The sequence below is a fragment of the Peromyscus californicus genome, unplaced genomic scaffold (assembly GCF_007827085.1).
Source record: "Peromyscus californicus insignis strain IS unplaced genomic scaffold, ASM782708v3 Scaffold_9__1_contigs__length_137607984, whole genome shotgun sequence".
NCBI classification, from domain to species: domain Eukaryota; kingdom Metazoa; phylum Chordata; class Mammalia; order Rodentia; family Cricetidae; genus Peromyscus; species Peromyscus californicus.
The window spans coordinates 86349386-86365379 of record NW_026294617.1 but is presented as its reverse complement, the minus strand read 5'-3'; the positions used below and the strand labels follow the sequence as shown (position 1 = coordinate 86365379).

General features: G+C 48.4%; 1 protein-coding gene across 1 annotated transcript; it reads left to right on the top strand.

Moving 5' to 3' along the window:
* The first annotated feature begins 376 nt into the window (after nucleotides 1-376).
* Nucleotides 377-14470, top strand: Sypl2 (synaptophysin like 2). The gene is made up of 6 exons (XM_052731137.1): nucleotides 377-922; nucleotides 1085-1159; nucleotides 8620-8744; nucleotides 9883-10084; nucleotides 10898-11089; nucleotides 13392-14470. The coding sequence occupies exons 1-6, from the start codon at nucleotides 869-871 to the stop codon at nucleotides 13536-13538; spliced, it is 795 nt and encodes a 264-aa protein (XP_052587097.1). The 5' UTR covers nucleotides 377-868; the 3' UTR covers nucleotides 13539-14470.
* Nucleotides 14471-15994: the final 1524 nt, after the last annotated feature.

The window sequence follows — 15994 nt, the reverse complement described above, 5'->3', positions numbered from 1 at the left end:
GGCCCATTCAAAGTCAATCAAAATGCAACTTTGCCTTAGTTTTCAACACAAACTCCAGTCTCTGCGCCCACAGATCCTTAGAGATTCATTCTCATTTAAATAGTGTTGGCTATTAAAAGGAGATCGAGTTCTTCCTTTTTAAAATTTGGTAACTTTGAAACTCATTAACATCTAAACGCCGTTTGTTGTTAAAAAAAAAAAAAAGTAAAACCGTGTCTACTGCGAAGTGAAAGTCTATAGTTCAGTTCTTTCCCGTCTGTTCTGGCTGGTGGAGCACCGTTACAGCAGCACTAACGATGCCTTAGGAAGATCTTGTGTGCTCTAGTTATTACGGTATGGAAAAGGAGAAGAACCCTCCGACAGAACTCAGGAAAACCGGGAAAGCTGCACTAGGAGTCCGCGCATCCCGGGTGGGTTCCTGACCTTGGCCCTGGTGTTGGAGCGGCTGCGCTATTTCCGTGGGGACCCTCCCTGGAGGCTTCTAACAAAGCCCGGGAGCCTTCTGGCAGCCCGACGGCTAGCAGGCTCCACAGGTCCCTTTAAGGCGCCCTACGCGCGGAAAAAAGGGGAGCGCAGGGGGCGGGAGCAGGGTTCGCGATCGCACGCCACGTGACTCGGCTGCGGACTCAGCCCGAGAGTTTGACAGAAGTTTGAATCGGACTCGGGGGCTTTCTGCAGCCGGCGGGGCAGTGCGGCGGACACAGCCTCCAAGAGCGCGAGCAGCAGCGCCCCCCACGACCTAGCCCGCCCGCCAGCCTGGAGCCCGGCCTGCCCACGGCCGCGAGCCCACCGTCCCCAGCGCCCCCGCGCGCCACGCAGCCTCCCGGCCAGGGAGCCGAAGCCCCACACTGCTCCCCGCTGCACCAGCATGTCCTCGACGGAGAGCCCCGGCCGCACGTCGGACAAGGCTCCGCGCCCGCAGGTACGCCCCGAGCGCTCGGCTCGTGGACTCTCACCAGCCCCTGCCCACCTAGCTATCCTGCCTGAGTCCGATTCCGCCTTCCCTGCACCCCAGTGTGAGTAGAGGGGGACCCCCGCCCCCCTCCCCCGCCTCATTGACCGTCGGCTGCCTCTGTCTCTGCAGGTGGACCGATTGCTCGTGGGGCTGCGCTGGCGGCGCCTGGAGGAACCACTGGGCTTCATCAAAGTTCTCCAGTGGGTGAGTCGGCCCCAGCCCCGGGCTATTTCGGGAGTCTGGATCGTGACGCCGACCCGAAGCAATGTGGCCCCGGAGGAGGCTGGGGAGATGCAGCGGGCCCAGCTACTGCGGAAGGGTGGAAGGGTGGCGACAGGTGGGCGGGGGAGGGGAGAACCAGGGTTGCTTCTCCAGCAGTCGGTGGAAGGAGGGAGAGGAGCCAGGCCTGCGGAGTCCTGGATTCGGACCTTCTATGTGCAGGGCGCCTTTGCCCAGGCCGCTCACATTTCGCTCGGGCGAGAGGACCCGGGTGTAACCTTTCCAGAACTCTGATCCTGCACATACCACTCTTCAGTGGCAGGCGGGGTGAGGAGGACAAGGCGGGGGGGGGGGGGGGGGGGGGGGGGAGTAAGGTCCGCTTTGCAATCAGAGCAAAGCCACGGAGGGCACCGGAGAGAAGGAAGAGGAGGGTTACAGAAACCATTCTGCCCAGAACCCTCTAGGACCTAGATGATCCTGGAGGTGGACTCAGGGGACAGACTCCCAGCTGAGGTCACTGGAGTAATTTGGGTACCTGTAACTGAGTAAAGAAGTGGATGAATGAATGAACAGTTTCCCATCCTACGATTAAATAAAACAATTAGGACAGGAGAAGATCGCCGCGTGACTCAAATGTGGCAGCTAGAATAACAAAACACGGAGCTGGGAAGGTGGGGTGGCAGGTTGCAGGCCTAGTTCTACCTTTCTCAGCTCTGTGACCTTGGACAAGCCACTTCTCTGGACATCGCTTTCCAACCTTAGTCGAACTTGGATCAAACCTGTCAGCATGCTAGACTACAGCTCGACATTAAATTTACCCCGTGACCTTGAAACATTCGTCTGTCCAGGTCCTCAGTTTCACCTGCTTTGGTCTAGTAGGAATATTGTCTTGTTCCACTGGTCCTTTAAAACATTGGCAAGCTCTCTGTTCTTAGACCCAGTGCCCAAGATTGTCATAAATTAGAAACGTGGACAGGTGCAGTCAGTTTTTCAAATCATAAAGACTTGGGGGACATTTTGTGCATTCTTGCAGAAAGGATTTTGTTAGACAATCCATGTACCAAATGCTATATGAAGTTATTCCCCCCACCACTACCACCAGCTTGGTGTTTCTCTGTGTAGTCTTGGCTGTACCGGATCTCCCTCTGTAGACACACACACACACACACACACACACACACACACACACACACACACACAGATTCGCCTGCCTCTGCCTCCCTAGTGCTGGGTTTAAAAAGCATTCACCACCACTGCCTGCCTTATACGAAGCTGTTAATGTGCCCTCAGCTAGGGAAACAACTTACCATTGAAAGTGGGAGGAGTGAGTTCTAAAGAGCTTTGAATTCATCAGAGACAGGGAGTAGCGTGATGTCACCAAATCCTAAATAAGTGTGGTTTGGATGGGAATCATCACATTTGGAATTCAGGGACAATAGTGCATTTGGGATTGTCTCTGGGTATCTGAGACCTGACTGGCTGTAGACCAGCCTGGGAGTCCTAAGTGTAAATAACCTCTGGGACTTTCCGCTTTTTCTGCTGCCTCAAGAGTGGGACCAGTGTCGACCGAACTCTTCCACCTCTTGCCCTTTCTTGCTTTGACTTGAGCACCAGAGGGGACTGAGTGGGAAAAGCAAGGCTTCAAAGGGGCTGGCATCCAGAAATTAGGAGGCATCGTGAGCAACCCGGAGAACCGGGACAGGACATAAGTGCTATCTAAACTGGCCAAGTGGATCTAATAGAAAGTTGAGACGGACTGTCAAGGGATGGAAGAAACAATGAGGAGAGACCATGCATTTGCTTTCCTCAGGAAGATTCTGAAAAGCTTCCTTCTTTGATCTCGCCATCTTTCTCACCACCGCTTCCTACAACATTCCTGCACACAGCCATGCCTAGCACAATGCTCCAACCTTCTTCTAACCCTGTCTTAGGTTCTCAGCCTTCCTGATGCTGCAACCCCTTGATACCATTCCGCATGTCGTGGTGGCCCTCCCCCCAAACATAAAATTATTTTGTAACTGTAATTTTGCTATAAATATCTGATATGCAGGATATCTGATATGCGACCTCCAAGGGGATCATGACCCACAGGTTGAGTACTGCTGCCCTAATAATTAAGACCTCTCTGACTTTATGATCTTCAGCTTTATAAAGGGAATTGTACAAAACAGGGACCTTCTTCCTCTCCTGCTGATGAATCAGGTCTCTGGGGATAACTTGGAACTGGCCTTCGTTCACAGGGTAGCATCCTAAGGAGCCGTGATTTGCTCTCAGTGCTCTACCAGCTTGGGGTGTGAGTTTGGCTTGTTTGAGTCTGCAGACGAACAGAAAAGTACGTAGGAACCAGTGTGAGAAATACTTCTTACTGGGGAAGAAACAGAAAGCACGGATCTTTTAGTTATTATAATGGTAATTAAAAACTTTTTATTATTGCCCAAAGGAATCCTTGTGAGAAGAAAGTGATGTGATTCTTTTTTGAGTCAGGACTTTGAGTGTCTTTAAGACTTGGAAATTAAGCTGGTCATACTGACACACACCTTTAGTCCAAGCAGTTAGGAGGCAGAGACAGGCAGATCTACCAAACCAAACCAAACTAAATAAACAAAAAGACTCAGAAACTAATCTCACCTCAGTTCCAATTCAAGAATCTTATCAGGTCTATATCAAGCCAGCCAGCCAATTCTATCCATCAGTCCATCCATCCATCCATCTATCTTTATTTTGAGACAGTATTTTTCTACACATCCCTGGTTGTCCTGGAACTCACAGGACTAGGCTGTCCTCCAACTCACAGAGATCTGTCTGCCTCTGCCTCCCAAGTGCAGTCAAATAACTCTGAAGTAGGTTTTTGCTGTTGTTTTTTTAACTTTCATATTATCATTAGTATGCGTGTGTGTGTGTGTGTGTGTGTGTGTGTGTGAGAGAGAGAGAGAGAGAGAGAGAGAGAGAGAGGAGAGAGTGAGAGAGAGAGAGAGAAAGAAAGATAGAGAGAGAGAGAAAGAAAGAGAGAGAGAGAGTGAGAGAGAGAGAGAAAGAAAGATAGAGAGAGAGAGAAAGAGAGAGAGAGAGAGAGAGAGAGAGAGAGAGAGAGAGAGAGAGAGAGAGAGAGAAGTGGTGCAAGTGCCTGGCATTCATGTCAAAAGAGTTGGCTTTCCCTTTTCATTTTTACATAGAGTTGGGGGATGGAACCCCAGATCACCAGGGTTACATGGCAAGTGCCTTTGAGCCATCTCCCTGGCCCCAAAAACTAGCTTTAAAAGTAAAGAAGGGAAAGAAGGGGGGAAAGACTAGGATTGGATGGACTTTGACTTAAATTCGGTCTCTTTTGTTTTCCATCCCTCAAAGCTTGGGTAAGTGATGAAATCTTTATGGGCCTCATTTTCTTCATCGGAGGCTAAACCATATCATCTAGGTTTACTGGCAGGGCTATGGGAGGTAACGTCTATGGCGCATGGAACATTCTTGAAGATCATGGTGAGCAGGTTCCATAGATGCGTGCTCCCTTCCCTCCAGTCTTTCCTAATTCTCCCCCTTATGCAGACTGTCCCGTGAGAGTCATCCTTTGGTGAGATTACGCGAACACCACTGCCAACCGTTCGGTTTGAACGCAAGGTACAGGAGAATCCAGGTGACTCGGTCATATGGGACTCCATTTCCTTACAAGGAATAGATCGTATTAACTTTATCCAAATACCCGCTCCTGATGAGGGCTGACGATTTGGGAGTAGAGGGGATGGGCTTTGGTATCTATAATACGAGGAAGCTATTTCATTGGTGGAATTTGTTTTTATTTGTTTGGTGCACTTTTTTTTTTTCTATTGGAGATTTTGAATGGACACTGTCAGAATCCATAGCACCAAGAGATGGTTGTGAATCAGGACTCAGGGGGAAAAAAACCCATGTTCTTGTGCTTTGAGCACTAATCCCTGGGGGTTAGTGCTCTCCGGGTTGACACTCCATTACAACCAGCAAGCCAGCCAGCATCAGAGTGGAGCCCTAACCTTAAACTGAGAAGGTTATTCTATCTTTTCAAAGAGATTCAAAGGGGGGGGGGGCGGGGGAGGAGAGGGGGAGGTAGAGGGCAAAGTTCAACCATCACCATTTGCAGTTTCAGAGCTCCAGAAACTCCCCTGCTCTCGGGTACCCCATCTTGGTTCTTTGTGATCAGTGTGTTATCTCACAGCCTTGTGTGTGTGTGTGTGTGTGTGTGTGTGTGTGTGTGTGTGTGTGTGTGTGTGTGTGTGAAGATTAGTTTCAAGTTCTTCTTCTCTTGTTTCTGGGGCTTAGTTCCCTACATGGTTATGGCAGGAAGCAATCTGGTACAGAAAAGTAGAGGGGTTGAAGCTGTGAATGGGCTGGACTGGTATCTCTGCTCGTGCAGCCCAGAGCAGAGTGCCTGCCTTCCTCCCTTCCTCCTTGTAACATGCACTGCACAGAAGAGACCGCCTCTTCAGCCGTAGGAACTCTGCGGTACAGTCTTACTCACCTCCATATCTCTAGTATCAGGGCACAAGGTAGATGCCTAGTTTCAGTTGAATGAATGAAGTAGGAGGAGCCCCGAACAGGAATCAGGAGCTGTGGATGTGAAACCCCCCCTCACATTAGCTAAATATGATTTGAGAACATCACTGAATCAGAGGAAGGAGTGCTTCTGCATCCAGAAGTGAAAGGAAACCACTGGTCTAATAATGTCTGAGGTCTTTTGTTCCCACTGCTCTGAGAACCTATCAGATTTTTCTGTTATCCACTAACTCTGCTCTCTGGCACCACAGATTGTGGTGGTCTGTGTTTGGAGATATGGGTTTATAGTAGAGTGCTTGTCTAGCATACTTAAGGCCCTTTGTTTAACACTGGGCACCACAAAATGAATAAATAAACACACACTCAGATAAGCAAAAAAAAAAAAAAACTACTACAGATAATGTTTAGATATTCCTAGCTTTCAGAGAATCAAAATAGAAAAGAATAAACAATTAACAGCAAAGTGGTTATGAGTGTATTTTGCTTTCTGAAGAATCAGAGGAGGGCTCATAATTTTCTGACCTGAACCTCATCATTTAGACTGAGAATTTTCATTGATGATGGGAAAGTTCTGTAATCCATGCTGATCAGTAGAGTGGTGGTTTGCTGAATGTGACTACTGAGCACTTGCTATGTGGCTGGTATGACTGAGCAACTGAATCTTAGCTTTTGTTCCATTTTATTTGAAGTATTTTCAATAGCCATAGTTAGCTGGACACTACCTGTTGAATAGTATAGTTCTAAGGCATGAGCTCCATGAGGACAGCACCCCTGTTTGTCTGTCTGTCTGTGTTTGTGTCTGTGTCTGTGTCTGTGTCTGTGTCTGTGTCTGTCTGTCTGTCTCTGTCTCTGTCTCTCGCTCTCTCTGCTAAAGTGACTGGTACAGGTACATACTTGAGAAATGCCAGCTTTCGGCAGATGTTCACCAGTGCCCAGAGAAGAAAAGGTTCCATACTTGGTATTCACTGCCCCAAGCTAGGAATCTGTACATGTTTCCCTATACTCACTGACTAACAGTTAATGAATAATAAAAAAAATACACCCAACTATGCTGCCCTTCCTCAAATGTAACACGCTGATTGTGTCCTGTTCTAGACACTAGAAACCAAGAGGAATAAGGACTTCTATGAGGAGTCCGAGAGTCACAGAGTGAGTGAAGATAAGAAAACCCCTCAGAGGAAGAGCTAGAGAAGGTTCATTGTTTTGCTCGAGAGGCCAGCTTTGAGTATGTTAAGGGTGATGATACAAAGGCGTCTAGTGACTTCTCTCTGTCCCTGGCTCTGTCAGGAAGATGAGCTAACAGTGCTCTACTGCAGCTTTCAGAGCTTAGCTCAGATATGGAAGCTACGTAGGCACTGCAGGCAGGCTACACTGTCTGCTTTCCTGGGTATCGCTGCCTGTATAGACAACTCCCACTCCTTTGGAACAACTCTACTGAAAACAGGGGCACACATGACCTTTAGAGAGCAGTCAACGGCTCCAGCATTGAGCTCAGCCAGGCCAGGCCATGCGAGGCATGGCGGTAGCACTGGATACCACCCAGGAGCAGAGCACAGCTGTCGGTAAACCCGGCCAAGAGCATGCTCTGCTGATAGCATTAACTTCAGACGGTGGAAGAATTCCAGAGCTGGAAGCAGCCTTTAAATAAACCCCAGGTCCTTCCTTTTAGAAATGTAGAAACTGGGACTTGGAGAGCCAAGCCACCCAGAGAATGAGTTACAAGGCCAAACTGGGTTTCCTGACTCCTAATCTAGATCTCTTTTCACTTCAACCAGCATTAGAGAAATAATGCACAACTCTATTCTTGATTAGATGTAGGCCCGGAGTATAGATTTCTGTCTTCTTCTTGTTTAATGTCCAAAACACTGACTGGGTGACAGCGAAGCAGATAGAAGCAAATAACTAACAGAATATATTCATCATTTAATAAGAATATTAGTATCATGCCAAAGGTGGGTGCACAGGAAATGGGCTGACCAGACAATAGGGGAGAACAAGAGCCTGCAGTTTCTTTCTTTCTGTTCTAATCAGCGTGTGTTCCTCCAGAAAGAAACGGGAGAATCATAGGACGGGGACACTTCATATTACTCAAGACAGAAGGTGTAGTCAGCCGTGACGAAAGGTGGAAAGGGAAACAGTGCGAGTGGTCTGAGCCACCCCCGCTTCTGGCCACTGGGAAATGGCAGCATCAGCAGATTACAAAGAGGAACAGCAGTGGGGAATAGTAGAGGCTGATAAGGAAAGTGGACGATACTTTCCTCTGGGCTTGAGCCAGGCCCTGTCAACATTCACCAGCGGGCGCCGTTGCCGAAAGGGTATACGCTTTCGGGGAAGAAAAGTCAGGCTGACAGTACCATGAAATGGCTCGGTAGAAGCCTCCTTCCACCATACCCCCAGTGAGGGAAGAAACTACTGGAAGTTAGAAATAAAGTAAGGGCAAGAGTCCATGACTGGTCGAGAGAGAATGAAAATGAAATTAAATGAAAAACATCCCAGGCATGCCTGATCTGGCTTGATCTATGTCTGATCTCTTGTTTTCGGGGGTGGGGGGGGGGGGAGAGTCTAGCTTTGAAACAGACATTTCCAAAGCCAGAATCACAGAGGTTTGGTGTTAGTCGTTATCTTAAAGAAGCTATGTGTGGTCCCCAGTGCCGTGCCCAATAGAGAGGTCTGGAAACCGTTCCCTCTCGCTTCCCCTCCCTTGAGACCACACTCAGGGTTGGTCTTCTTCATTTGCTCACTTGGCCCACTGCTTTGTTCAGAGAATACAATATTTGGAGTTGAGAGAAGAATGGCCGCTGAGGGTCCCTACCAGGAGGAACTTGAGAAAAGGAAGCACCTGCACCCTCTGGAGTCAAAGGGTGGTTCTTTACCTTGGACGGGAGAGACCTTCTGACTCTCAAAGCGGCTTCCCTTTCTTTTAGCTCTTTGCTATTTTCGCCTTCGGGTCCTGCGGCTCTTACAGCGGGGAGACGGGAGCCATGGTTCGCTGCAACAACCAAGCCAAGGACGTGAGCTCCATCATTGTTTTGTTCGGCTACCCCTTCAGGTGAGTAGGGACTGGTTCTGACCCTAGGTTAGCAGGGCTTTCTTCTTCCCCTGCTCCTGCCAGCCTCCTGTCACTCATTTATTTCTGCTCACAGGACACACAACCCAAAGACCATTTACTGTGTGCTGCTCTAGATCAAAATAGAACAAGACCTGGATCATTCTGTCCTCTAGCCATTTCAGACACTCTGACCAGAGTGAAACACGGACATATCATTGTCATAATGGTCCAGTCCACACTCAGGCAATGGCAGATCTCCACAGCTCAAACGGAGAAACTCCAGCTGGTGCGGCGGGGGAAGGGTAGTAGGATTCTGGGCCAGTGACAGCTCTCCCTAACCCTCGGCAGATTCCTCTGTGCTCGAAGGAAGGAAGCTGGTTAGAGTTTAGATATTAAACAATAGATGCGAAATGCTCACGTGATGTCACCCAAATACAAGGAGGTACATCTTGACCAGGAAGTGGATACTAACCCCTGAGTATTTGGGAGCCTAAGGAGGAGGGAATGTGTGTTCATAAGAGGATGAAGACAGAGCTCATCTTTTCAGAATGTCTGAAACCATTTCAGCCCCCAGCTTAGACTAAGTATCTCTTGTACACAACGAGCTGTATTTCCCACTTTATTTTGTTCAATGTGGCCAAATCAGGGAGGGCTAAATCAAGTCTGTGAATGGGTAATTCAAACCCTAATTTGCCCACTACTTAATACGTGCTTGTCTGTTTCTAAGGGCAAAATGGATCTATTTTGTCTAGTGGTTTGTCTATCAGAAATAGTTGGACTGTATATCTTATGACTTAAAGGTCCCTAGAGATACTTAGAAATTCAGGGAGACCATTTCTGGCCGGATGGGTGGGTATGGAGTGGCTGCTGATGGGGAACATAGGGCTTGGATGGAATCTTGGACTAGGGTAAAGCACTTGCCTAGCATGCGTAAGACCCATGTTCAACCCCCAGTACTACCAGAAAAAAAAAAAAAAGAGTAGAATCTTGAGGCAGCTCCTGTCTTGACTATAAGATTTCCTCAGAAGTTCCTACCTATATGACTCCTTTCCCAGGGTGAGAACCAACACAGGGGCCCTTCTTGGGCAGGGCAAGAGAGGCGGGCCCTGACTCAGCATGGCTTCCTTGCCACCTGCAGGTTGCACCGGGTCCAGTATGAGATGCCTCTCTGTGATGACGACTCCACCTCCAAAACCATGCACCTCATGGGAGACTTCTCTGCCCCCGCTGAGTTCTTTGTGACCCTTGGCATCTTTTCCTTCTTCTATACAATGGCTGCTCTTGTCCTCTACCTGCGCTTCCACAACCTTTACACAGAGAACAAACGCTTCCCACTGGTGGTGAGTGAGCCCAGCCCAGAGGGATGGGACCAGGAAATGGAGGAGCCATTTGTCAGAAGGCTGAGGTCAGAGATGGAGGGGACGTCAAAAGCGATGGCTTCTGAGTCCTTGATACCTACGTGTGGAGGGGAACCTCTGCCCTACCAACCTTTCTTGCTTTGTTTGCAGTCAGAGGAGGCAAAGCAGTATCTCTATCAAGCAGAATCTAGAGCTAACCTAACTGGGTTCAAATCCCAGCACTTGCTCATAGTAGCTGTGTGACATTAGACAAATTACTCAGCCTCTCGACACCTTAATTTCCTTGGCTATAAAATAAAGATGAAGTAATGAATACTTGTGTCAAGTGTCTTAGGAGGGTAAAATATGTGTATATGTGCAGCATCTCACATATAGTTATTCTCAATGAGAGCTATTTATTATTAGTATTATTTCCTTTACTTCCTCTGTATCTCAGACATTCAAGATGGGAAGTAGGCTTTAGAGACCTCAATTGTCTTCTGAATCTGCCTTCTTCGTTACTTATAGTTTGAACAGTGGTGGTCAAAGGGAAGCGGGGAGGAAAGAGTGGGGAGTTTAAGTCACTTGGGTTGCAAGGAGGGAGGGTTACCAGTAGATAGCTTGGCAGCTCATCGCCTAACCTTAGTTCAAAGGGCAGGGGTATGGCAGTCTGAGTGGCAGCATTCCTTTGGTGGTACTGAACAGAGTCTTCAGCTGTCTGGGGAGCTCAGGATTCTGGTGTGACAAGAGGAAAGAAAAGAGACCGGTGACCACGGGGCCATTCTGAATATGTCTTCTTCCCTCTGCTCCTCCTAGGATTTCTGCGTGACTGTCTCCTTCACCTTCTTCTGGCTGGTTGCTGCAGCTGCCTGGGGCAAGGGCTTGACTGATGTCAAAGGGGCCACACGGCCATCCAGCCTGACTGCAGCCATGTCCGTGTGTCACGGAGAGGATGCAGTATGCAGTGCCGGAGCCACACCCTCGATGGGGCTAGCTAACATTTCTGTGGTGAGACCTGTGTCTGGGAAAGGCACACAAGCCCAGCTGTCCCAGCTAGCTGGTTCTGAGAAGACTAGAGAACGTGTCCCCAGAGCCCATAAGCTCTGCATCTAGACTAGTAACCCTGCATCTGATATTGACCTGAGAAGACACTTTGGCATGAGAAGAATCCGAGTCACTCCTTTACTATCTCCCCTCCCCACTTTTAGCTGCCCTGGAGGCTACCCTTTCTTGCCTCTTTGGCCATGTGTCTCAGGAGAGGGAGCTTAGGGCTGGGACTGGCCTCAGAGCTGTGAGTGGACCAGTGTGAGAGAGAAACCGCCCCTTGTCAGTTAGCCTTCCCTACTGGAATGGGTTTGGGTGGCAGTGGTGGGTTCAGCTGGCAGGCAGTCCAAGTTTTAACCATTGTAGTTGTTGCAATGTTGAGATGTATCTCTATAAGCTGATAAATACCCGCCCGCAGCATTAAGCTTCTCAAATGACCTCTTGTCTTCACAGACACCCCATTCCCACTCAGAAAATGCTTCAGACCTCCCCAAGACCAACAATTGAAATGTTTCATGGCTAGTGCATCAGGGAGCCTTCTGAAACCATGCACAAGTCTGTCTTCCAATTTTTTATTTATTTATTTATTTATTTATTTATTTTGGTTTTTCGAGACAGGGTTTCTCTGTGTAGCTTTGCGCCTTTCCTGGAACTCGCTTTGGAGACCAGCCTGGCCTCGAACTCACAGAGATCCGCCTGCCTCTGCCTCCCGAGTGCTGGGATTAAAGGCATGCGCCACCACCGCCCGGCTCTGTCTTCCAATTTTTAATTGTTAAAATTTTCACATATCCAGCCAAATTGAAAATACTTTACAGGGAAGGCCTGCATAGTCACCACCTAAATGTAACATTTCAGTGTACCTGTTTTATATGTATTTACTCATCTTTCCTTATTGTTATTTTTGGGTTTTTTTTTTTTTTTTTTTTGTTCTTTTTTGGTTTTTCGAGACAGGGTTTCTCTGTGTAGCTTTGCGCCTTTCCTGGAACTTACTTTGTAGTCCAGGCTGGCCTTGAACTCACAGAGATCCACCTGGCTCTGCCTCCCGAGTGCTGGGATTAAAGGCGTGCGCCACCACCGCCTGGCTTTTTGTTTTGATTTTTGAGACCGAGTCCTGCTATATAACTCAAGTTGTCCTTGAACATGTATAGCCCAAGCTGCCTTTGAACTCACAATTCCCTTGCCTCAGCCTTCTAAGTACTGGGATTACTGATTCATGCCACTACACTCAGCTTTTCTTTTCATTTGTGTTTTGAGATCCTATCTGTTGTGTGATTCAGATTGGTCTCAAATTTGCAATCTTCCCTCCTTAATCTCCTAAATGTTAGGATTAGGCAGGTGTAAACCATCATGCCTTGTTTATTGATGGTGATATTATTATTATTATTATTATTATTATTATTTTGAGACAGAGTCTTACTATATAACCCTGGCTGGCCTGGAACTCATTGTATAGAACAGACTGGTCTCCAACTCATGGGGATCTGCCTGTCTCTGCCTTACAATTACTAGGACTAAAGGTGTGCACCACCATGGTTAACTCAATCCATTTGTGAAAACGCTTTTCAAAGTGAATTGCAAACATCAGTTCCTTTCTCCCTAACTCCTCTTTTGTTAGGTTTTTTGTTTTGTTAGGTTTGTTTGTTTGTTTTTCTTTCTTTTTTTTTTGTGTGTGTTTTGAGGCAAGGTCTCTCAGTGTAGCTCTGGAACCTTATAGATACCAGGCTGTCCTTGAACTCAGAGATCCACCTACCTCTACCACCGGAGTACTGGGATTAAAGGTATGAGCCAATACCCCTCACTAAAAAAACTAAAGGTTTTCAAAACATTTAAAATAAATATTTGAATAGAGCTGGTGTGGTGGCACACACCTGTAATACCAACAGCCTGTCAGGCAGAGGCAGGAGGGTTACAGGTTCTAGAACAGCCTGGGTACACAGAGAAAACAAGCAACAGATGTTTGAACAAAGCCTTCCCTGAGTCTCTCTCCCTGGAGGAGTACCTTGGACAGCTCCAGTCTCCCTCACCTCAAGCAGGCCGACATGTGATCCTTGATTTACTTAGCATTCCTGGGGCGGGGTTCAGCTAGGGACCAAGCTACAGTGCGGATGAGTACTGTGGATAGAGTTTAGACACTTTCACCAGAGAATCCCTTGATGACAGTGGCCTCGAACTCTGCCTCTATACCTAGCTCTCTGTGCACTTCCTCTTCCCGTTTCTCATGCGGCTCCTTGACGATTCTCACAGACACTCTCGATTTCTTTTGTAGCTCTTCGGCTTTATCAACTTCTTCCTGTGGGCTGGAAACTGTTGGTTTGTGTTCAAAGAGACACCGTGGCATGGACAGGGCCAGGACCAAGGCCAGGGCCCCAGCCAGGAGAGTGCCGCAGAACAGGGAGCGTTGGAGAAGCAGTGAACAGCTGGCTACTCCCGACCTGGACAGCACCTCTTCATGTCCTCCGGCTTCCACAGGACCTTCCTTCTCCTCCAGCTCCCTTCCCCCATCATTCTGGGCTTTGAGATTTGAGACGCTGGATGCGTAGGCATCAGCTATTGGTAACCCAGGCAGTCCTCCACTGGCTTCCTAATCCCTCACCCTGCTGGAGCTGCAAAGGGCAGGAACTCAGTACTTCTTGTCCACTGCCTGGACTCAGGCATCTTACTGGGCTTTAATTTGTGTTCTCAAGTCTCTGAGAAAGAGCCTCTGCTTGCTGCAGGTGAGGGGAGGAAACTAGAATCCTAACACTGGTCTCTAAAAGCTGCCTTGCTATCACTTGTCTAGTCTCCGTGCAGTGGGGGAGGGGAAGTCAGCCGGCAGCCTTGCCCAGATTTCCGATTCCCATGTGGAGGGCCCAGCAGTGGTGTCGTCTGGTCTCTGTATCTTATCTCTAGTCCTCCCAGAGCCCAGTGTGCTCCCTAATCTCCTCTCTGGCCTCTGTTTGTCCACAGCTCCCACCATGTGTCAAACAGGGAGACCCATTACCCTATCCACGGGCGGGCCCTCTTAGGATCCACATGAGGCCGGGGCTCAGTGGGAGCAGACAGAGTTGCCATTGTGTTGCAGCTTCAGGGAAGAGAGTCAGGAAAGTTGCTGGCAGAATACGTTTTCCAGGCCCTCAGTTCTCCCTCTCCCTCAGCTGGAACACTTTCAGCAGCTCCCTAAACTCCACTTACTCATGAAACCCCCAACTCCCTTCTCCTTCTTGGGCTTGGTTTTGTCTCACACTTAGGAAACAAGATGAGAAGGCCAGGAATATTTCCACTTCCTTCTCCCACCCCACCCCCCACCTGACAGCCCGTCTCCCTTCCCTAACCTTTTGGAGATGAGGCATTTAAGATCTTTTTTTTTTTTTTTTTAAGTCTGCCCAGGCCTTCCTTTCATTCCTGTGGGTGCTGGGAGGGCCTAAAGGACCATCATGAGGCTGAGGTGCCCAGGAGTCCCAGGACATGGATAGATGGCCCCACTTGTCTCTTACTGTCTGCTCATTTTCTCAAACCAGCACCTTTTCTAGATCTTTCATACCTTTCCTTTCTCATTTTTACAAAGAGATGTTCTCTCTCCTCATCTCTTGAAGTCCTCCCTTGCTTCCATATAGTAGCCAGACTCTACCCCTTCCCCAATCTTGGGCAGCCCGATGCTATTGGTGCTTCTTCACTTCGGGACCCAGTTCCATATTTGTTTCGGTGGTCTCCTCTTCCTGATACCTCCTTCCATCCCTCCTTGGGCCCCAAGGTCTCAGGGCACCAACTGGAAAAATACCATCTGCTTCCTATCCAGATCAAAACCCCTTGGTCTCTCCTGGCAGTAGGGCTGCTCAGGGAGAGATGAAGAAGGAAGAATCCAGCCATTTCCCAATTTAGTGCCAACTGGCCCACTTAATATCCCAAAGATGAATGTGTCCTGTGCTAATCTGTCCTCAAGACAGGTCCCAACCCTCTCCAGCCTCTTCATCTTCCTCAACGCTACCCACATCAAGATGTGGATTAATTGGGTTTCCAGGGCTTAGAACCCTTAACTTTGGGCCATCCATTTCTTCTTTGAGTTATAATTCCCCACTTGAGAGGGGGAGTATGATATTTACACACTTCTAGATGCTCCTGAGCCCTTCATTAAAAGAATTTGGAATTTTTGTTTTCTGTTTTAGATTTTAGGGAAAGAATTTAAGGAGGGAAAAAGTTGATGGGGGTGAGAATGTTCCTAAATCTGAAACTGTCTATCCTAAGTTGTCCCCGTGGTTAAGGACAAGGGGGACAGTTTTGCCTACAGCTCTAAAGATACAAAGGACAAAGGGGTGACCTTCATTTTTCTTCAAGCAAGCCCCTGTGGGGATCTGTGAGCAGCTTCTATTCGAACTGTGTTTGGATTCTGCGTCTATATTTATAATTTATTTGAAACGTGATGGATAAAGTGTTCTCATTTGGGGCCTAAGTTAGCAACTGGCCCATCACCTGCTTTAGGAAGGGAGATGTCCATGCCCGCTGAGCACTCTCAGTCCAGAGGTCTCTCTAGGACTGAGAAGGCTCTTCCTCACCAAGATTCTGACTGGTTCATGGCCAGAAGAGCCTTGGTTTAGGTTGTGGCCTCTCTCTTCATGGTCACCCTAAGAGGAAAGACCATTTCACCTCATTCCCTCTAGGGGGCTGAACAGGGGTAAGTGCCAAGGGCAGGGCTGTCCTCACAGGACTCTCCATCCAGGGCTGGCACCACCGCTTTGCCTAGTTCGGCCTGAAGTAGGAGAAGGTGTCTGGTTTCTCTAGCTGTTGCAGGAGGCCAACAAGCAGGGGACTTGCCCTTTGCCCTGGTAGACTCTGACCATGTGGAGACACCCATCCTGGACCTTTTTTAGACATGAGTTCCCTTCAACATCCTGA

Bases quoted from the DNA above. Each gene is read 5' to 3' on its own strand.
- Sypl2 (XM_052731137.1), top strand. From the start codon at position 869: ATGTCCTCGACGGAGAGCCCCGGCCGCACGTCGGACAAGGCTCCGCGC. The intron at 923-1,084 runs GTACGCCCCGAG...CTGTCTCTGCAG, and splicing joins ACAAGGCTCCGCGCCCGCAG to GTGGACCGATTGCTCGTGGG. The intron at 8,745-9,882 runs GTGAGTAGGGAC...TGCCACCTGCAG, and splicing joins TTGTTCGGCTACCCCTTCAG to GTTGCACCGGGTCCAGTATG.